The sequence below is a fragment of the Notamacropus eugenii genome, chromosome 2, assembly GCF_028372415.1.
Source record: "Notamacropus eugenii isolate mMacEug1 chromosome 2, mMacEug1.pri_v2, whole genome shotgun sequence".
Classification (NCBI taxonomy): Eukaryota; Metazoa; Chordata; class Mammalia; order Diprotodontia; family Macropodidae; genus Notamacropus; species Notamacropus eugenii.
Window position 1 is genome coordinate 383,107,416 of NC_092873.1, and position 24,346 is coordinate 383,131,761.

Consider the following 24,346-nt stretch of genomic DNA (forward strand, 5'->3'; position numbering starts at 1 on the left):
TCTAAAATATTTATAACAGGTATGTTTGTGATGGCAAAGAACTGGAGAATGCAGGGATACTCATCAACTGGGGAATGATTAAACAAGTTGTGTTATATGATTGTGATGGAATACTACTATGCTATAAGAAATGATAAGATCAATGATTTTAGAAAAATAAGGAAAGTCTTGCACAAAATAATGAAGAATAAAGGAAGAGAATTGGTATGGGACAACCCTTTTCTTCACCAAAACTCGGGAAGCTTAAAAGGCATATAGGAGTTCATTAAGTGATGCACACGCGAAGAAAGTTCCATATGAAACACTCATATAGCCCACGACATTCCTCAAAAGGGATCTAAACTTGGTAGGATAATGAAGGCAATATTCTAGTCTTCCAGGAAAATCTATCTTTACAGTCCCTTACAAATTCTTAGCTCCACAAGAAGAAAGTGACACAGGAACTAGGTAAATGGGTCATCCTCTACTTTGTCTGGAGAACATATGGCAATATGAAGTAGCCTTCATCTTTTAGAAGGTCTGTTTCCTGGCTCTTTGCACTTTTAAATTTGAGGCTCTAATTTAGGCTAAAACAAATATTTCATTTGATACGCACTCCTTTTTCAAAATTTCAAAAAATTATTGTGAACTTAAAATACTTTTTAGATCTTTACTGTTTAGTGTTTGCTTTTGTTTAAAGTAAACAATAAGATAAATGGTCAAGGGATATGAACAGGCAGTTTTCTAATGAGGAAATCAAAACAATTCATAATCATATGAAAAAATGCTGTAGATCATTGTTGATCAGAGAAATGCAAATTAAAACAACCTTGAAATATTATTTCAAACCTACCAGATTGGTTAAAATGATAGAAGTAATGAGTAATAAATGTTGGAGGGAATGTGGAAAAATGGGGACACTAATTCATTGTTGGTGGAAATGTAAAATAATCCAACTATTTTGAAGAGCAACCAAGAATTGTGCTGGAACAGTTATTAAACTAGCTATAACTTTTGATTCAGCAATATTACTACTAATTGTATTTACAAAGATAATTAGGGATAAAGGAAAAGAACCTATTTGTTCTAAAATGTTTATAACAGGTCTTGTTGTGGTGGCCCAGAACTGAAGACTGCAGGGATACTCATCAATTCTGTGTTTGTGTGTGTGTATTTTTGTCCTTCATTGCTGAAGATGACCATGCCGTCAGAGAAATGATGACATGACTTGCACTTGACTTTGTTTTGAGAGAGGGAAGGCTGACTCATCAACTGGGAAATAGCTGAACAAGTGGTGTTATATGATTGTGATGGAACACTGCTGTGCTATAAGAAATGATGAGGCCAATGATTTTAGAAAAAATATGGAAAGACGTACAAAATAATGAAGAGCAAAACAAAGAGAAATGAGAGAAGATTATACACAGTAACATCAACAATATTGTTTTAACAACGTCTTTGAGTGACTAAGCTATTTTGAATATTATAAATACCCAAATTAAGTATGAAGAATATGGGAAGAAAGGTTCTACCTGCCTCCAGAGAAAGAACTGATAAATTAAAGTATAGAATAATTTTACGTGTATACATAACATCTGTAGAGCAGGGTTGGGGGGAAGAAAAAAAAGAAATTTACATGATAATATTGTTCTTTATTTGAAAGGAATAACAATTTGTGCATAGTAGATTTGCAGTTTCATGTACAATCATCTTTTTATTATACTCTCTCAGGGAAATGCTTATTTTATTCCATATATTAAAAATAAAATTAAAAAAAAAACAAAAAAAGGTCTGCAATAAGTCTAAGTTGTAATTGATAAAACTGTCCTGCTTGTGTCTGTCTTTTTGAGACACAGATTTCTCAATATGCAAATACAGTAAACAAAAATAATCTCCTACTTAGATTATGTCAAAACTTATCTCTTATTCTGTGTGATGAGTTTAATATCTCTCTCAAGAGATAGGTATCATGCTGTATCATCAGTCCTTTGGAATTGTGGTTGGTTGTTGCCATGATCAGAGTTCTCAAATCTTTCTTTGTTGATATTGTACACATTGTGCTCCTAGTTCTGCCTACTTCATTCTTCCCACATCTCACCAGGTTTCTTTGAAATCATCTATTTCATCATTTCTTAAAGTGCAATAGTATTATATTATATTCATATACCATAATTTACCTAATATCCCTTCAATTTTCAATTCTTTAAGTACTACAAAAAGATGCGTGTATGAATGTGCATTATACATAAGTACATATATACTATACATACACAAATAATATATAAAATATATATATTATATAAAATGTATGTGATATGTCATGTATAAACATTATTCTTTCATATGTGACCCTTATCCACTTTCTATAACCTTTTTCAGATGTAGGTCTCATAAAGGTAAAGTTGAATAAGACAATTTGCACAGTTAAGTGACTGCTGGGGCCTTGTTCCAAATTATTTTCCAGAGTTGCTGGAGCAAGTCACAGCTCTATGAATAGTGCATTAGTGTGCCTGTTTTCCCATATCCTCTTAAAACACAACTGATTTTTTTAAATCAACAACTGATCTGATAGGTGTGAAATGTGATCTTGAACTTACTTTAATCTGCAGGTGAATATAATGCATATTATTTCACCTTAAGAAATGATGACATCCTCAGATAAACTTTGGAAGACCTCCATGAACTGATACATAGTGAAGTAATCAGAACCAGAAGAATAATTTATATGAAAAGAAAAATACTACAAATAAAAAATGAAAGATTTGATTTCTGTAAGTATTAGTGTTTTGGACTGTTTTTTGTGATTATTTCTTTTTTTTTTTACTTTTCCATAACCTTTGAGTATGTATTGGGGAATGGACTTAATTTCTTACACATTTAAATCGGTTCTTTATGTCTTGAGTATCAAACATTTATCAGACGAAGGTTTTTCTTCATTTAATAGTAACCCTTATATTTCAACTGATTTCATTGATTTTCAGTTATTTTTTTCTTCTGTGAGCCTCTTATTTAGTCATAAAACCTTTTCCTATCCATAGATCCAAAAGACACATTTCCCCTCTTAATCTTCTAGTTTAATTGTCTAACCCCTTACCTATAAACCATGTATCCTTTAGTTATCCTCTTTGGTTACATATGGTAAAATATTGGTCTTTGCCTAGTTTTTACCATACTGCTTTAGAGTTCTTTTAGCAAGGTTTGAAACATTGAGTCCTCATCTTTGGAGCTGGGATCTTTGAGTTTATAGAGTAAATCAATGTGTTTGTTTGTTTCAGTATATTGTATCCCTAATCTATTCCACTGACTTCTCTATTATTTCAGCTAGTGCCAAATACTTTTTATTTCCAATGCTTTATAGTATATGTTGAAACTTTTCACTTCTAGGTCCTCTTATGTCCTCCTTTTTCCATTATTTCACTTTTGATTCATGACCTTTTGAATGCAATGAATTTTATTATTTTTTTCACCCCATATGGTATTATTTTAGTAGTTGTATTGGTGTAGGATTGAATGAGTAAAACAATTTAGGTTTTATTTTCATTTTCATTAAAGTCACATGTTTGTTGCTGTTAAGTTGTTTTTCAGTTGTGTACAACTCTCCATGACCCTTTTGGGGTTTTCTTGGTAAAAATATTGAAATGGTTTGCCATTTCTTTCTCCAGCTCATTTTACAGATGAGGAACTGAGGCAAACAAGGTTAAGTGAATTGCTTAGGGTTACATAGCTATTAAGTGTCTGCGGCAAGATTTGAACTCAGGAAGATAAGTCTTCCTGATTCAAGACCCAGCACTATACCCACTGCACCACCTAGGTACCCATGGCAGCATGTACTAAGTAGCAATATTTTGTTTTCCAATTATCTAGGTTTGCCTTTTTTTCTGCATAGGTGGTTTTGTAGTTTTGTTCATTTAGTTCTCATGTGTGCCTTCTTAAATAGACCCTAAATTATTAGTGATTAGTTTGAATGAGTTTTCCTTTTCAATCTCTTCCTGATGGGTTTTGTTGGTAATTTAAAGAAATTATAATTATTTCTATGGATTTATTTTATATCCTGCTATATTGCTGAATTTATTCATTTTCTCAATTAGTTTCAGTTAACATTTTAGGTTTCTCTGAATAGGCCATCATTTTGTCTGCAAAAAAGATGAAAATTTTGTTTCTTAGTTCCTTATGTTTACAGCTTTGTTTTCTGTTTCTTCTCTTATTGCCATAGGTAGAACAGGACTATGTTAAAGAGCAGAGGCAGCTAGGTGGTACAGCAGATAGAGTAGCCTGGTCTAGTGTCAAGAAGATCTGCGTTCAAATCCATTCTTTGACACTTAGTAGTTGTATGACTCTAAGCAATTCACTTAACCCTGCTTACCTCAGTTTTTTCATCTGTAAAATGATCTGAGCAAGAAAATGGCAAACAACTCTAATCCCTTTGCCAAGAAAACCTCAGTTGGGGTCATGAAGCATCAGATGTGACTGAAACAATTGAACAACCACATATTAAAGAACAGTGGTGATAAAATATCCTTACTTTACTCCCAAACTTATTCAAAGTATCTCCACCTTTTTCTTTTAGATAAAATGATTGCATTTGGCTATATATAGATGCTATTTATCATGTCTAGGAAAAAAATTATTTATTCCTGTAGTCTCTAGGAGTTTTTAAAAGAAATAGATGTTGGATTTTTGTCAAAAACATTTTCACTGTCCACTGATATAATCATGTGGTTTATTAATTTTATCAGTAACATGTTCTGTTGCTCTTATTGTTTTCCTTATATTGAGCCAACCTTGCATTACAGATTAAAATCCAAGCTTATCACAGTCAATAATCTATTAAATATATTGTTGTAGCCCATTTCATAATATTTTAATTTCCTCACTTTTCTTTTTTCACTCCTTGCTTATGTATCGACCATACGCGCATCATAGAAAGATTTGGGAAGAGTTTCTTTTTATGTTTTTGGAAAGAGTTCTTGCATATGGTCTTCAGACTATCTTTCAGTGCCTGAGCTGCCTCCATTTGTGGAGCTAGGACAGACCAGGAAATCTTCCTTCTCTGATAGGCTAGAATACTAGATTGAGGAATCATATGGCCTAGGGACTTTGAAATGCACCTTTCACTATACAATTCAGTCAAGTATCATTTTTAAGGACCTGCTACAATCCAGGAACTGTTCTAAGTGCTGGGGAAAGAGAGAGAAGAGAAATACAGGCCCCATTCTCAAGGAGCTTATAAGTCTTATGAGGGAGATAGTAAAAAACTATCTACAAACAAGCAGGAAAAGGGATATATTGGTGATAGCATCTAAGGGAGGGCATTAAGATTAATGAAAGACTGGAAAAAATTTCTTGCAGAAAACAAGACTTTAATTGATATTTGGAGGAAGACAAGGAGATCTAGGAGTAAATGAGAAGGGAGAGAATTCCAAGCATGGCAGAAAGTTAATGAAAACACTTAGAGTTGAGAGATGGAGAATCTTCTGTGAGGAACAGCAAGAGAGCCAGTGTCACTGGATAGAGTACATAGAAAAGAGCAAAGTGTAAGAAAACTAGGAGGGTAGCAAAGGTCTAGGACCTAGACTCTAGTTTATGAAGTACGTTAAAATCCAAAGAGATAAGTTTATATTTGTTCTTGGTGGTTAAATAGGGAGCCACTGGAATTTATTGAATAGGAACATGATAACGTGAGGTATGGTCTTCGGGAGGATCAATTCTAGAGCAGAATCGAGAATGGACTGGAATGGGGAGACCTGAGGCAGGAAGGCCAACCAGTAAGCTTTGTAATAGTCCAGGCATTAAGTGATGAGAACCTGCATGAAGATGATAGCAGTGTGAGAGGAGAGAAGGAGCCATTAGCAGGAGATGTTACTAAGGTAGAAATTATGGGACTTGATGACTAATTGGAAATGAGGGAGTGGGAGAGAGTAAGGACTCAAGGATTATATCTAGGTTTTAAACCTTGGAGACTGAGAAAATAATAGAGAAGTTAGGGAGAAACAAGAGTTTGGAAAGGAAACTTAATGACTTCCATGCTGGACATGTTGAATTTAAGATGTGCATGGGACAAGCAGTTTGACATAAGCAATAGAGATCTCAGTATAAAAGTTAGAAATAACTACCTAAAGATCAGAAGAGAGGTGAGGGCTGGACAAATAAATGTGAGAGTTACATCTGAAAAGAAAGCATAACTGAAATCCAAGGATCTGATGAGGTCACCAAATGAAATAGTATGGAGAGAGCAGGACCCAGGATATAGTCCTGCAGAAAAATCATGGTTAGTTGGCATGACCTGGATAAAGGTCAACAAAAAGAGACAGAGATGAGGATGAGGATGAAGATAAGTTATGAGAAAACGCCATGAAATTTTCCAGGGAAGAGATACCTGGCAACTTTAGAGAGAGTAATGATGAGATCAGAAACTAGATCATAGAAAGTTAAGAAAGGAATGAGAGAAAATGAAGTAAAGGCTTCTACTGTAGGGAGTCTTTTCAAGGAGTTTAGCTGTACAAGGCAAAAGAGAGATGAGATAATAGTGGGAACAGATTGGGAGGGGTTGTTGAGGATGGGTGAGACATGGTAATATTTGCAGATAACCATTCAGTCAATAAACACTTATTAAGTACCTATTCTGTGCCAGAAACTGTGCTAAGTGCTAGTTATACAAAGAAAGTAAAAGACAGTCCCTGATGTTCAATTCCAAAGGAATTCTGAAGACAGTTCTAGGGTTCTCTTGTGCTTCAGTACTTCCTTATTGCCTTTTGTGCCTGGAAGAGAAAACAGAACATGATAGAACATGAGTAATTACTAAATGAGAATTTTCACGTTTACAAATTCAGTTATACATTCCTTTCAGTATTTACAAAAACTGCACATTATAACAAAAAGAACTCATAAATAGATATAGAAAGGCAGACATATTAATTCAATTAGTTACAGATTATAACAAAATAAAAATTAAAGTCAATGAGAGCAGGGTAAACAAAGAATTCAGACTTAAATTATGACTAAATAATTGAATCATAACAAGTGTTAAAAAACTCGTCGCTCTCTGCCTCTTAGACTTATGGATAAGGGAAGAAATTATGACCAGACAGGAGATGGAAAAGATCACAGGTAGTAAAATGGATAATTTTTATTACAAGAAATTATAAAGTTTTACACAAATAAAACCAATGTAGTCAAAGTTAGAAGGAAAGCAGAAAACTGGGAAGAGGGGGGACGTGTTTAATAAGTTTCTCTGATAAAGGTCTCATTTCTCAAATATATAGGGAACTGATCTTAATTTATAAAAGTAAGAGCCCTTTTCCAATTCATAAAATATCAAAGGATATGAACAGGCAGTTTTCAGAAGAATAAATCAAAGCTATCTATACTCCCATGAAAAAATGTTCTAAATGACTTTTGATTATCAAAATGCAAATGAAAACACCTCTGAGGTACCACCTGACATTCATCAGATTGGTTAACATGACAGAAAAGGAAAATAATAAATATTAGAGGCAGTGTGGAAAAATAGAGACACTAAAGCTCTGTTGGTAGAACTATCAATTCAGGAGAACAATTTGGAACTGTACCCAAAAAGCTATAAAATTTCACTTACCCTTTGACTCAGAAATAGCTCTACTAGGTGGATATCCCAAAGAGATAACAGAAAAATGAACACCATGTACACTTATAAGATATTTATAGCAGTTTTTTGTGTTGGTAGAGAATGTGAAATTGAGGGTATGCCCATTAATTGGGGAATGGTTAAAAAAAACTTTGATATATGATTGTGACGGAATATTATTGTGGTATATGAAATGATGAACAGGTTGCTTTCAGAAAAACCTAGGAAGACTGATACTAACTAATGAAAATTGAAGTTAGCAGAGACAGAAGAATATTGTACAGAACAGCAAAATTGTAACGATGATCCACTGTGAAAGACTTAGCTATTTAAATCAATACAGTGATCCAAGACAATTCCAAAAGACTCACAATGTAAAATTCTGTCTACCTCTAGAGTGAGAAATGATGAAGCCTGCATGCAGAATGAAGAATTATTTTTCACTTTATCTTTCTTGTTTTTTTGAGCAAGGTCAATATGGAAATGTATTTTCATTACTTCACATGTATAATTGACATTGTATTGATTGCATTCTCAATGGGTGGCGGAGAAACTAAAGGAATGGACAAAATTTGGAACTCAAATTTTATTTTTTTTCCTTTATAGCATTTTATTTTTCCCAATTACACATAAAGTTTCCAAAGTTATTTTTTGTAAAATTTTGATTTCCTAATTATTTCCTTCCCTCTCTTCCCTCTCCCTCTTCAAGACCCCAAGCAATCTGGTGTAGATCATAGATATACAATCAGATTAAATATATTTCCACATTAGTCATGTTGTGAAAGAAGAATCAGAACAAAAGGGACCAATCCGAATAAAGAAAAAAAACAACAAAAAGTGAAAATGGTATCTTTCAATCTGTATTCAAACTCTACAATTCTTGGTCTGGATGTGGTTAGTATTTTCTATGATGTGTCTTTTTGGAATTGTTTTAAATCATTGTACTGCTGAGAAGAGTTAAGTCTGTTATAGTTAATCTTCGCACAATGTTGCTGTTGGTTCTGTTCACTTCACCCAGAATCAGTTCACGTAAATCTTTTGAAGTCTTTTTTTTTTCTGATATTTGCCTATTTCTTATATCAGAATACTATTTTATTATATTCATTTACATTTATATCAACAACAAGAAAAAATGATTAGTGAACTAAACAAATAATGGAAAAATAGAACCTAGAAAATGTATAGATTAATAATTCCCAATAAATAAAAAAAGAGACATTCAAAGTAAAAGATGAGAATTTTTAAAATTAAAAATCAGACTAATTATAAAACAAATAGAATAGAGAAGCAACAGAAGAACATGAACAAGAACAAGAAGAATATATAACATAACGCAGATAGTGCATGATTTGTTTTGTTTGATTATATGTTTTTGTTACAAGGAAGGGCTACTACCTGGAGGGTGTGGTGGGTAAGTAGTGATAGATACAGAACTTAATATCAGTGAAACATGCTTAAAAGGTCCCCAAAGAAAGAAAATGTAAATGCAGCAGGATATATAAATACAAGAATCTTATTACTATTGTCCATCATACACACATATATAAAATACATATATACATATAATACATATATATGTAACAGTGTACATACATTCTTGAACAATCTTGCAACAATTTTTGTAGATTCAACTAGGGTATGGTCCTATGCAGATGACTCCCAAATAACTATATCAAGCTCTAATCTCTCTCTTGTATTCTAGTCCCAAATTACCAAATATCTTCTTGCTATTTCTTCCTATATCCTTTAGGTATCTGAAACTTGTTATGTTTATAAAGAACTCTTTGTTATCCTCATTCCCCCAAAGACATCCTTCCTCTAAACATCTCCATTTCCCTTGATGTTGCCACCTTCTTTCCAGTCAATCTTTCTTTGGGTACTCTCCCTTAACATCTATACACAATCAAATGCCATTTTTTAAAGTCTTAGTTCCCTAACATTTTTTGCATCTCCCTTTTCACAGCTTAATTTATCCTAATTTGAGCCCTGATAGCCTTTAGTTTGGATCTTTGTGATTGTCTCTTAATTGATATCACTAAACCCAATTTCTTCCCTCTCCCAACCTGCTTGTCCTTATATTACCTAGTAATCTCTCTGGGCATTTGCCTTGTTGCATTATGCTCTGTAGAAAAAAATAGTTAATATCTTGAATCCATATAATGTAAGTTCCTTGAAGGAAGGCATTGCTGTTTTTTTTTATTTGTATCAAGAAGAACTGTCAAGAAAAATCACAAAAATGTATACAGCACAATTAAGGAAATATCTGGCAAAATTAGGGCAAGAAATTGACAAGAGTTTTATAGGATCCATGGATGGGTCATCATCTGTATCATTAAAGAAAGCTACTCATTGATGAGATCCAAAATACATTTGAGTACAGTATTTACTCTGATTTACATATTTTTCTTGAGACTAGACTTTTGATTCTATGAGTGTAGTAAAATCCTTAACATATTTTTGATGAAGTGTTGGATGAATCATTGCTACCTTGGAAAAGGTATGTGCTATTTGGGATGTATATATATTAAGGCTATGCCCACATACTTTCAAGAAGAGTGTCCATACGTGGAAAAGCAATGCAAACAAATTAAAGAGTGACACTAGGCTCTACACTCTCCCGCATACATTCTTTGCTCTCACAGTGATGTTGGTTCGCACAATCAGTTCACACAATCAGGTCCATGCCCTGTAACTCTGTAACTCTGAGCACTCAGACTAGATTCCAATCACCCCTCACCACATGGATCACCCACTTTTCAAATCTCCGAAGTGTTTTACATATGTTGTTTCATATATACCTCAGAACAACACTGTGAGGTAGGTACAATAGGTAGTATACAATAGGTAGTATTTCCCCCATTTTACAAATAAAGAAGATTCAGGGAACTTTAATTAATTGGCCAGGGATATGTAATAAACATAAGAAGTACAATTTAGTATCATGACCTCTTGACTCGTAAAACAATACTCTCTACTATGGCATGCTGTCTCATGACACATCATATAATATACCTGGTATTTCATCCTAAAATAAGGCATCATTGGTGGCCTTCTTAAATGTTTCTATTGAATATTCACATGTAAGAATAAAAATCCAAATACAAGTTTAAGAAGCATCTATCTCTGAGAATAGCACTCAACCCATGGCTATGACTACGTCAATCATATATTCAACCATATAGCCCCACAGTTATTTGCCAGCAGTTCTAAAATACTGAAGTTATACAATTTTATGGGAAAATTTTCCACCACTGATAACTTTCCGAATGGCCATCTGCACATCCCTGTTCCTGAGGCTATAAACCATGGGATTCAGCAAGGGTGTAATAACAGTGTACATTACTGTCATTAACCGGTCTTTATCAGATGTGACCTTGGATGAGGGCCTCAGGTACACAAAGGATGCACACCCGTAGTGGACTATAACTACTGTGAGATGAGAAGCACAGGTAGAAAAGGCCTTTTGCTTCCCTTCAGTTGATGGAATCCTCAAGATGGTTCTGACAATGAATCCATAGGAGATGCAGACAAAAAGCAAGGGGACCACAAGCACTAGGACACCACAGATGAATATGGTCATCTCATTCACATGGGTGTCACCACAGGCAAGGTGAATAAGTGGTGAGATGTCACAGAAATAATGGTTGACCTTGTTAGAGTTACAGAAAGGAAGAGTGAAGACCAAGTTTGCACCAACCATTCCCATCAGGAATCCACTCACCCCACAAGTAGCTGCTAACAATCTGCAGGTCCCCCAATTCATGAGGACTGGATAGCGTAGAGGATGACAGATGGCAGCATAGCGATCATAACCCATTACACCCAACAATAGGGCGTTGTTGATAGCAAAGGAAAGAAAGAAGAACATTTGGATAGCACAGCTGGTAAAGGAGATGGTCCTGAACAGAGAGAGCAGGTTGAGAAGCATCTTGGGCAAAATGACAAAGGTATAACAGGTCTCAGAGACAGAGAGGACACCCAGAAAGAAATACATGGGAGTGTGGAGGTTGTGCTCAAGGAGGATGACTGTAACAATAGTGATGTTCCCACACAGGATGATTATGTAGAGGCAGAAAAAGACAGCAAAAAGCACAAGCTGCAGTTCTTGGAGGCTGGAAAAGCCCAGCAAAAGGAATTCAGTGACCATGGTAAGGTTCTCTGGAGGAAGCTGTTTCCAGGGAAACATCTGCAGAAAGGAGTGAGAGAAGAGGATGCTCAGTTCAATGAACTGAGGGATTTGGGGGATGTTTATATTAAATTGCCTAGGCAGTTGTCAGTAACTCGTGTTCATTCAGTAAGCAATTAAGCAAGGGAAAAATAAGAAAGAAGAGAAAGAGGCAAAATGAAAGGTGATATCAGTACAACAGAAATTAGTCTGGTCTATAAAAGGAATGTGAGTAAGCAAAAGAGGAGCCATAATACTCAAGGGACTGTAGTCAAATGACAACTGATTGAACAGCTTGAATACTGTAACCTGGAGAAGAGAAGATGGTGAAAAAATTATAGGTATCTTTAAGTCTATGCACATCTGTGATATAATAGAGGGATTAGATTGATTGGGCTTGCCCTCAGGAGGCAGATCTAGTAGTGACACACAGAAGTTGCAGAGAGGAAGATTTTGACATTTATATAAGGAAAAAGTTCTTAGTAGAGGTGAAAACATAATAGAGATATAGCTCTGTGTTCTTGAGAACTGTCACAGGCATTCAGAGGAAATCAGATGGCTTGTGGGTTCCAGTTGCTTAAAGGAAAAGATTTTCTTCCAATATTTGGGGCACTCCAAACATTGAGGCTGAGAGCTGACACAGAGATAGAAAAAGGTGAGGGTGTGAACCTAAGAGTGAAAGGAGAGAAGTCAGAGACATGAATGGCAAAGCTGTGTAGTGGATCTGAGACAATGGAGGTCAGACTAGCAATTATGGACACCAGCTATTGAGAGCATGAATGGAGTCCAATCAGTAATGCTTCATTCCTTGGATTTCCCAAAGTAAATTGGTAATTGTGTCTGGAAACCCAGTCACAGTCTTCTTTTTATTGTCTAATTATGTAACATTTTTATTACTTGATAATATTCTTAATAAATTATATAATCATTTAAAGTCAGTATTAGCTAAGCCTATAAGTTTACGGTTTGAGATGGAGAGAAGAGAGTCCTGGACATGGATCAAGAGATTTCTGTTATTCTAAGGAGCACACCACAGAGCAGTTTTATAATTTTCATGTCATATTAGGTCAACTCTAGAATTTTACTTGAAAAATTTTCTTCTTCCCTTCTAATACTGTCATCAAAAATACAATTGATTATTTTTTTATTATTTTCCTAAAATTTGCGTGTGTGCATGTGAGAAAGATCTAGACAGTGACAGAGAAACAGGAATAGGGAGCAATCATATGTCAATTTAGTCGTTCTTCCTGCAGTAGTATTAGAATCAAAAGTTCCCCCTCCACACACTTACTTTCAGTATCTTCCCTTTCCTCCTTTAGATAAGAATTCAAATAGGCAGTAAGTTCTTTAAGGCTAGGGATTGTCTTTTTGTTATTCTTTCATCCTTGATGGCTAGTGCAGTGCCTGACCCAAAAAACCTCAATAACATTGATGAGTGAATGTATATTACATAGTTTGACCCTATGTTAAAATCACGCCTCTCCTATTTTTGTTGAAAGCCTCCAGCAAGGTACTTAATGTCTTGATGCCTTCTTTTCTGCATTAGTAAAATAAGGAAGTCATAGAAGATGATCTTTAAGTCTACTATTAGCTCTAAATTACCTTGCTGTCTGGTCCCCAGGCTAATGACACCAATTAAGATGGAGTAGGAGGAAGGGAACCCAATGTCGTTTCTTCTTGTTCTACTTTTTGTAAATGTGTCATCAAGTGTTTTGCATGAATATCCTGTCCTGCCTTTTTAGCAAAAATAAAAATTACTTGAAAATGAGAAAGAAGGTAATATGTGTGTGTAACTGTGTTGTTGTGTATAGAGATATAGATATGAACAAATGTCTGTTATTTTCAAGTATTTATGTGTATGTGTATATGTAACATATTTCACATATAAAGCAGATAAATTTCTAATATATATTAATGCATGCACACACATATATTGACATATGCATATAGACATACATATTATCTGTATATGTCTGTTGAGAATGAATTGAATACCAAATATTGAATCACAAGTATAAAAATCTATTATCTTCTTTGATTCTTACAACAGTATTGAGTAATACATTATTTTTTATTGTCACATATGAATTGGATTAGGAGGTAGCTGTAGTTGAGACTACTTCTAACTAAAATTCCATGAACCTGATTTTACAGATAATGAAATTAAAGCCCAGAGACAGTAAGTGACTTATCCAAATTTGGAAAGGTAGCAAGTCAGGCCAGGAAGAAATCCAAATTTTTCTGACAGTGAGTGCTTTGTTTTCTCTTTTCTCCCCTCATTGAGGGACCAGAGTTGCTTGCTGAGACAGCACAGCTGATCTAAGTTACATGCCCAGAGAGAAGGAAATTTCTGTCACTACTGGATGAATGGCCAAGTGACTGACTGAAGGACAGATAGTCCAATGCAACAAATACCTGTAGTATCTTTCCCAGCCCACTGGACTTACCTCATCATTGTTCAGGCTCTTCATTCTGGAAATTGTAGCAGAGAGGTTCCCAGAATGACATAGGAAAATGAGATCCAGGGAAACCAAGGAAGAAAGTCATGTTATTGACACCTCTCATTCAAACTCTCATTACTTTTCACCTGAAATACTATAATCATCTTCTAATTAGTATTCCAACCTCAAGTTCCTCCACCCACCACCACTATCCATCCTCCACCCAGCAACCAAAGTGATATGCCTGACTGTGTCAATCCCTTTATGCAACTAACCTACAAACACTACTGGCTCTCTATTCTCCCCACAATCATATATAAAGGATTGTGTTTGGAATTTAAATCTCTTTATAACATGACCTTTCCTACATTCCAAAATCCCTATGTGTTATTTTCTACTATGTACTGCAGAATCCCGATGCACTGGCTTAGTTCCTTTCTCACATAAAATACTCTACTTCTTATCTATATGTCTTTGCACTTGCTGTCTCTTATAGCTGGAATAAACTCCCTTCTCATCTCCACCTTTGAATTCCTTCAAGGCTCAGCACCATGTTCAGAAGGGAGCCTTTCCCATAGGTGCTAATGCCCTCTCTTTGAGATTGTAAGATTATGTTCTCTATGTATATATATATACACACATATACACACACACACACATATATATATATATATGGCATACATATATATATGTACACATGCACACACATATATATGTATATATGTATCTGTGTGTAAATAAGTATGTGTGTATATACATAGATAGTTATACACACATATCTATAGATATATAGATATGAGCTTACAAAATTTTGCATCTTCTTAACAAACTCTCTCCATCACTGGAATATGAGCAGCTTAAGGGCAGAATTTTTTTCCATTTTTTTTGTATCCTCCATCCTTAGCAGAATGCTTGGCACATACGGATTACTCAGTTATTCTCATTGGCTTTCCCTTTTTAATGTAAAAGGTGCCTTAAGTAACAATTTTACCTGGTTCCAGAGTTACAAAGTCCAGATAAAGGTGAAATTAGTGGGATAATTCTTTTCAGACAAGAGTGTAGGGTAAGTTTTCTCCATTTACATCAAATGGAGGAGGCTACCTGAAGATTGTATTTGATGGCTGAAGGATCAGGCAAGCAGGGAGGAGCTAATTGAGAAATAGGGATGCAGAATATTGAACCTGAAAAGGAAAGTAGTTGTAGGCATGTGAATGCCTTGGAGGGAGAGAGGTGAGAGGAAAATGAGTTGTCAGATAGGATAATGGGGATATTTTCCTGAAAAGTGAAATTGACACACAGGTCACAGGATTTTCTGAAACAGAGAAGGTTACATGAGGGACATAAAGTCAAGTTTTGCTTGTTCTATACTTTTTCTAGACTTTCCTGTACTTAGTTGATTACTGAATACAATGATTTTTCAGTGACCATTTCTATGGAAGCACTACCTCTTCTCACTTCTTCATTCCCTAACTCCCAGCCCTTACTCCCAGTCTTTGGTTCTCTTTAAGCCCTCTTTATGCCTTCACCTTTATTCTTGCCTAATGCCCACCTTCCTCATCTCCTTATCCAAGGATGACAACAATAGACTATAGCTCAGAGGAGACCTAGGCCATGCATTAAGGGAGCAAATCTGTCTAGAAGCATTTGTCTTTGTACCACAAAGGCAGGACGATCCTGATGATTTAAAATCCGGTTGCCCTCAACGGTGTCCTCCCCTCATATTCCATATAATTTACTCCAAAATCTTGCCTCGAATATAAGTGCTGGGGTCCAGTGATTTGGGATATGCTCTCAATTATTGCTCTGTCATTTTAAAGCATCTCCCAACTGAAACTGTCTTCTAATATCTCTACCTGACATGTTCTCACAGTCCCTCCATAATTCCTAGTTCCTATGGCCTCACTGAAGGAGACTCAAGTCCTTCCAGATATCCCTCATTGCTCCCACCTCAAGTCAGCATAGAGGGTCTTCTGCATCTTTTCTTCATGGACTTTTCTCCAAACTGTCATCCCAATGAGCACTGTAGTTATTTTCTTTTTTCTCTATCACTGATAGCCAATGTATCTTTATCAGTAGTTTTTTTATCATGAGCCTTGGGAGTCCTTACTATACTGGATAATTTGACATAAGTCTTTCCACCTACAATTATCCAGTAGAATTCAATAGGGACAACCAGAGCTAGGACAATGATCTCAAAGCTCCATGCTAAAGTTGAAAAAATTGAGACATAGATTGGGCAAAGCATTTGGTCTGGTCTTGAATGTTCCCTGCAGGCTCATTAAGGAGCAGGCAGTTTGGAGGAACTATCAGCACAGCCAACAAATCTCCTCCCTCAGGTTTACCTACCTGTCTTTATGAGATATTTGTCAGCCCCTCACAATGCCATTTTCTATGTCATCTCCTAAGGGGAACGAGTAGGTTGTGAAGGATGAAGGTGAAATCTTGGATGAGCAGAAAAAGAAGTTACGAAAATTCAAAACCACATCTAGGAGATGGAGAGGAGTGGTAAAATACTCATGTCCAGTTAAAAGAGGCACCCAAAGGGTGCTTTTCTTATCTTAAAGTAAAAAAGTTCTATGTCCAGGAAATTCTTCCTATTAAATTGGCTGGAGGGAAAATTTTACGCAGGTCTTCCTATAAGACTCAGGAAAGTTCCAACTGCTTCCTCTTACTTTCCCCATAGGAATCCAGCTTCATATCATGTTATAAGAGTACTAAGCATGAATTTTAGGTAGAACCATCATAACTCCATTTGGGAGGTCCCTGGGAGGACAAGCAATTACACAGACATAGAGAATGATGAAAGTTTAATGTAAATCCTGCCTCATATATTACTCCCTTCAAGTCCACAGGTGCAGAGAACCTAGCCATGAGTGTGCCAGTGTGAAAGATGTTGCATTATATTTATCTGTACCATGAGGCAGATGATTTCTGTAGACTGCTAAAGTACCCTGATACTCTGGAGAGAACAGTTTTCTTTTATTCCAGACTCTGTTGAATGTCCCAACCCATTCATTCACTTAGAGCTTATGATACAGAGAATTCCTGAACCTCAGCTGTTTCTTCCAAAGAATGAGAATAATCACATCACAGGATTATTGTAAGGAAAGAGTTTTTTGTGACCTTAAAATTCTCTGTTATGTCTATTATAAAGAGGAATCTCTTGCCAACCTCTTCCCACTTTGAATGTCCAGTCAGTAACTAGTAAGATCTCTTCTTTGAGGAAACATCTCAGCCACTTGGCTCATCAAACCCAACTCTCCAGACTCCTTTTTTTGTCAGTCCTAGAACATCTTTACATGTACCTCCTAGAACCTCTTTATATGAACCTATGCAAGCAGTTCTGGAACCATGAACCATAACCCAATCAATTCTGGAATTCTTTCTGGATGTAGTATGTTCAGTCTTTCCCTCTAAGATTCTACTTACTATCCCTGCAAATTGCCAAATCAAAGTGCTCTCATATGGTCACTACCCTACTTCAAGGACTGTCTCCCCCTGAGATTGTAAGTTCCTTGAGGGTAGAGAAAAATCTTTTTGTATTTGTATACCTGCCCGTTGTATAACATATTGTAAGTATTTAATAAATTCCTTTTCAATCATTTGGACAGGAAGCTGCTTTTCCAAAACTCAGAGCATCTCCAGTGATACACTAACTTTAGGTTTTAGCTTAACGGATCATCATCCATACCTCTGTTACTGATGATGATGACCATCATGATGAAGATGGTGATGATAACAGCTATAGCATTTATACAGCACTTTCAGGTCTGCAGGTTACTTTATAAATATTGTCTCATTTGATCTTCACAATCGCCTTGGGAGGTAGATGCTATTATTGTTCCCTTTATAGATAAAGAAATTGAGGCAGATAGAGTCTAAATCACTTGTCACACATCAGAGTCACGCATCACACAATTGTTAAGGGTCTGAGGCCAGATTTGAACCCAGGCCTATCCTACCTCCAAGTCCAGTGCTCTATCAACTGACTCATCTAGTTGGCTCTCTAATCTCAATGTTCATAATTAGGTTCTCCTTTCCATAGGGGGAAATACTTCATTTTTAGGTCACTAGAAAAACCCTATATTCTATTACAGCCTTAACATTCCAATCACTATATTGTGATGATTTGGACTTAGTTTCAGGACTCAAGTTGCAGATCTATCCCTAAATGAATATTAAGCTGAACAACATAAATTTTTGAATTCGAGTTTTGTCATCTGACAAACAGAGATAATAATTGTCAACCTTATGACTGGACAGGATCACCAGCATTATCGGACCTATAGGAGAATGGTGCCATGATGGAAAGTGGAAGGACTGAAATAAAAGCAAATGAAGGACTATCTCTTTACCCAGTGTGCTGATAGCATCCCAATGAAGAACAACTTGGGGAGGAAGCAGGAGCTATGTATCTACAATGGAATATGGTGACCTTGAAAATGTTCTAACTTAGGGCTGTTGTTGCACAGGAAAACCATATCTTCTTTGAAAGTAGCGTGCTTCTATGGACAACACGATGCCTCAAGGAAAGGGAAACAAAATTGGGAGGATAACTGGCACTTAGTAGGGTGAAATGACATGGACACAGAAAATAGATTTCATGGTAGATGGAAACAAGATTGATCATGGATTGAGCAGGAGATAGCATCAAAACACAAGATTTATGGATACAAGATAATTTCTATCATGCTGTAGTGCTTCTCTACTCATCACCTCCCTCCCAAATTACTAACTCTTAATACTAAGAGTTAGGAAAAACAGAAAACAAAGAGATGTTGGGCCAATATCTACAAAGACAACAATACAGACATTTTCAAGAAGAGGAAGAGGAAGAAAATGAAGATGAAGATGAAGAAGAAGAAGATGAAAATAAAGAAGAAGAAGAAGAAGAAGAAGAAGAAGAAGAAGAAGAAGAAGAAGAAAGAGGAGGAGGAGGAGTTGGAGAAATAAGGTACAGAAATAAGGTAAAGAAACAAAAAATAAAAATAATTCCATTAAAGAATAAAAGTGTGGGAGGGGGCAAGGCAGGGTGATTAAGAAGCAAACTGGCCTTGATTGCAATCAACTGCCCCCTCCTTGCCTCCTTTGGTGACTCTTCATCCTTCCTCTTTTCTCCCCTTCCTTGTCCTTTTCCCTCCAACCTCTCCCTCTCCCCTTCTCTTTTTTTACTCCTCCTCTCATATCCCACCCTTCACTCTGTTCTTTCTGTTCTTTCTCCCTCCTCCCTTACCTGGCCTAGATGATGCCGTGGTGGAGACAGAGGCCTTCTAGGTGGCTGTCCCAGGGGGATGGGACATCAGGGGGTACCTGGTGCAGCAACATCTTGTTCTGTTCTGTCGACCTGAAATCAGGCTGAGCAGCAAATGCAAAATGGAGCTTGCTGTTCAATTTCTGTGTTCTATAAAGCCAGTCATTGGGAGGAGATTGGTACTTAGCCCCCCAAATCTCCAATCACAGGGGAGAGGAGGCTGAGGGAGGTGGTATGAATCAAGGCATTAGTTACAGCTTGGTGGTGAGTTTCAAAGTGATGAGCTAATCCTGGGACGTGCATCTTGTTCCATGGAATTGAAACCAGATAGGGCAGCAGATGAAATGTGGAACTGACTATCTTCCATTTTCTTCTGTTTTTCAGTCTTTTGAATCTTGCAAGCTGTATGATTCATTGGATAGATCACTGGACCTAGAGTCAGGAAGAATCAGTTGAAATCAAGACTCAGAAGCTTACTACCGTTGTCATCAGAGTAAGTCATTTAATTTTTGCCTTAGTTTCCTTAACTCTAAAATAGAGAGTTATAATAGCATCTACCTCACAGGCTTGTTGAAAGGATCAAATGAAATAATGTTTGTCAAGCACTTAGCACAGTGTCTACAATATAGTAGGTGCTTAATAAATATTAGGCAGTTAGGAGGTACAGTGGATAATGTGTCAGGCCTGAAGTTAGGAAGACTTCAGTTCAAATTTAGCCCCAGGCACTTATTAGTTATGCGACCCTGGGAAGTCACTTAACTCTATTTACATCCATTTCCTCATCTGTAAAATGAGCTGTAGAGGAGAATGGCAAATCACTCTTCTATCATTGTCAAGAAAACCCTAAATGGAGTCACAAAGACTCAGAAATGACTAAAATGGCTAAACAAAAGAATATAAATCCTTATTGTGCCTCCTTTTGAAGAAATCATTGATTTTTTTTCATTTGTTTAGTTTCTAGGAATCTACTTCATGGGTGACATTTATCACTTTTTCTTCTAATTTATTTATTTTTCCTTCTAATCCTTTCCACCAGAACTTCTATTTCTCTTTTTAATCTCCAGCTTCCTTCATTCTAGCTATTCATGTAGAAAAATCCATTTTTCCTTTGTATCTCTCTTTACAGATGTTATAGAGTTTGATTTTTCAATTTCTAAAAATTTTGGAAATATTCTTTGATTTATTTATCTCTAAGCATGTAGTTCCTGACTTGATACACTTTTGAGTGTGGTGGTCAACTCTACTTGCTCTCACCCTGGGTCTCTTGCATTTTTTAGCTGACTTCTAACTTCCAAGATTCAGCACCCATGAATCTTTGAGGTTCAGAATGCTGGATGTTAGAGACCCTCTCTGGCATTTCAGGCCTGTGTACTTGTGACCTCAGATCTCTGAGCTGTCTCTAGATCATAATTCTGTAACGCCACAATGGAAACCTTGTTCTGGTTGTTGCCACTGTTCTGGGCTATCATGGTCCCTACCATGGGACTTGCTGATTATCCTGGGGCTTTCTGACATCTCTGTACCTTTTCCAGAGGAGTTTCTGCTCTTGCTGCCTTTAAATGCAGAGCATTTTAGGCCACCTGTGTCACTGGCTATCTCTGGTAGAGTTGACAATTATTTTGTTTGAGAGGTGGAGGAGGAAGGTGTTCCTATTTTAATCTCTGAAATTTTGGTGACTTCTTGCCCAACTGTAGGATGGAAGGAGTCTCTTGTACTTTCATAAATTATTCATTGGTCATTATTCTGTTGTGAATTTGGGGGTGCTGAAATTTGTATAGGAAAGATAGAAACCCTACTTCCCATTCAGGTGACCGTCTTGGAAGGACAATAATATATTGTATTTTCATAGACCCTCTTATGCTGAGTTTTTACATGTTTTGTCATGTTTTCCAGTTTTCTGGCTATGAAGTGAAAGAGAAAGATTCTGATTTGTATTTCTTTTATTATTAAAGATTTGGAACAATATTTCATATATCAATTCAATCATTTTTCAGTTATGTCTGATTCTTCATTTCGCAATTTCAGGCTTTCTTGGCAATGATACTGGAGTAGTTTGCCGTTTCATCCTTTAGTTTATTTTACAGATGACAAACCAGGCAAACAGGATTAAGTGACTTAGCCAGGGTCACACAGTTAGTAAGTGTCTAAGGCTGGATTTTGACTCAGGAAAATGATTATTTCTTACTCCAGGCCATTTATCTCTACAAGCATCTCTGAACAAAAAACTTCAGAAGCTCCTAATAGTGCCCATCTCTTCATGAACAGATGTGATTTACAGGAAAAGGCCTTCAATTCCTCCTAATGACCATCTTGTTGCCTGTCCATGAAAACAGAGTTGTTAAACATTCATGTGACCTCAGGACAGGGGTCATTCCCCAGTGCAACATAAACCAGATTAAAGTGAAATTGGAAAATATTTAATAAAATAAATTAAAATACAATGGAGCATAGATATTGTCAATACATGGTCAGCAGAGATCCTTACTCAATGACCGCTGTTGGTATTTGATGTTGACACCACTATATTAACAGATATTGTAACAAATTCTACTCATTTCCTTACCCCAGGGTTTCTGGTGACATATTTTTTTTCTTCAACTATAAAGACTGAGGCAGAAAGCCATACCTGATAAAAACATGGTTTAAGCATGAGAAGGGACTGTAATTGAAATGTGAAAAGAAGGAGGCAGAAAAAGTTAAATAACATCAAAGGAAAGGCACAAAAATATATTACAGTAGAGGGAAAGAGGGGAGGTAGATGAACACTGTTTGAGAGTTGCTCTCATCTGATAGGGTTCAAGGAGGGAACAGTAAACTCAGTTAAATATAAAAATCTAACTAGTTCTATAGGCAGTAGGAGGGGAAGGGGGAAAGAAAAGGGAGGGAAGAAGTGGTAAGGGAAAAGGTGAGGAAAAGGGACAGGGGCTGAAAGAAGGGAGGGAACACTGAGGGAGGCAATGGTCACAAATTGGAACCCTATTGTAGAAAGGAAGGGAGAAGGGAGAAATAAAAGTATAAATGGGGCAAAGGAGATGGAGGGAAAGACACAGGTAGTAGTCAGAACTGTGAATGTGAGTGGGATGAACTGTCCCATTTCCAAAAACAGATGAACAAGAATTTGAAGGGATTAGAATAGGCATAGGCAAGAAAAAACTAAGTTATCACTCTTTGAAGATGATATGATGTTATACTTACAGAATCTCAGATAATCAAGTAAAATAGTACCTGAGATAATAAACAACTTTGGTAAAGTTGCAGGTTACAAAATAAAGCCACACAAATCTTTTTCATTTCTACATATTACTAACAAAGCCACACAGCAAAAGATAGAAAAAGAAATCCCTTTTAAAATTACAGTAGACATTCTTAAATATTTGGGAGTCTACCTGCCAAAACGAACCCAGAGAGCATACGAACAGAATACAAAACACTTTTCACACAAATAAAGTCAGATCTAAATAAGTGGAATAACAGTTGCTCGTGGGTGGACCAAGTCCATACAATAAAAGTGACAATTCTACTTTAATTAATTTACATATGCAGTGCCATACAAATCAAACTATCAGATAATTATTTTGTAGAGCAAAAAAGAATAGTGTCAAAATTCATCTGGAAGATCAAAATGTCCAGAATTTCAAGGGAACTAATGAAAAGAAATGTTAAGGAAAGTGGCCTAGCTCTACCAGATCTCAAATTGCATTATAAAGCAGCAATTAGCAAAACCACTTGGTAGTGGCAAAGAGACACAATGGTAGACCAGTGGAATAGGCTATGTACCCAGGACACAGTAGTCAATGAATATAACAATCTACAGTTTGATGAACCCATGGATGCCAGCTCTGGGATAAGAACTCACTGTTCAATAAAAATTGCTGGGAAAACTGGATAACAGTATGGTGGAAACTAGGCATACAGCAATGCCTGACACTACACACAACAATAAAGTCCAAATGGGTACATGATCTAGGTATAAAGACTGATACTATAAACAAATTAGTGGAGCAAGTATAACATATTTATCAGATTTAAGGATAAGGGAAAAAATTTTTGACTGAACAAGAAATAGAAAACATCATCAAGTCCAAAATGGATAATTTTGATTACATTAAATTCAACAGTTTTTGCACAAACAAACCCAATGCAACCAAAATTAGGAAGGAGGCAGAAAACTGGGAAAGAATTTTTGCAGCTAGTATCTGTGATAAAAGGATCATTTCTAAAATTTATAGAGAACTGAGTGAAATGTGGAAGAATATAAGTCATTTCCCAATTTATAAATGGTCAAAGGACATAACAGATGGTTTTCATAGGAAGAAACCAAAGCTGTTCATAGTCATATGAAAAATGCTCTAAATCACTATTGAGTAAAGAGATGAAAATAAAAACAACTTTGAGATACCACATCACATGTATCAGATTCGCTAACATGACAAAACAGGATGATGATAAATGTTGGAGGACATGTGGGAGAGTTGGAACACTAATTTTTTGTTGGTGGAGCTGTGAGCTGATCCAGCCATTCTGGAGAGCAATTTGGAACTACACCCAAAGGACTAAAAAAATGTGCATACTCTTTGACCCAGCAACACTGCTTCTAGGACTGTATCCCCAAGAGATCACAAAAATGAGAAAGTGTCCCACATGTACAAAAATATTTTTAGCAGCACTCTTTGTGGTGGCCAAAAATTGGAAATCAAAGGGATGCCCATCAATTGAAGAATGGCTGCATAAATTGTGGTATATGAATGTAATGGAATAGTATTTTGCTGTAAGAAAAGATGAACAGGAAGACTTCAGAGAGGCCTGGAAAGACTTATATGAACTGATGGTAAGTGAAAGGAGCAGAACCAGGAAAACTGTATACATAACCATAACCACAATTGTGTGAGGATTTTTTCTGATAGACT

At 36.2% G+C, this 24,346-nt stretch overlaps 1 protein-coding gene across 1 annotated transcript; it reads right to left on the reverse strand.

Annotated features, from left to right (window-relative positions):
* Positions 1–10,802: 10,802 nt before the first annotated feature.
* On the reverse strand, positions 10,803–11,768 carry LOC140524072 (olfactory receptor 10R2-like). The gene has a single exon (XM_072638575.1). It carries the CDS (start codon positions 11,766–11,768, stop codon positions 10,803–10,805), a length of 966 nt encoding a protein of 321 aa, XP_072494676.1.
* Positions 11,769–24,346: the final 12,578 nt, after the last annotated feature.

Excerpts from the sequence above, each read along its gene's own strand:
- LOC140524072 (XM_072638575.1), bottom strand. The coding sequence starts at position 11,768 with ATGTTTCCCTGGAAACAGCTTCCTCCAGAGAACCTTACCATGGTCACT.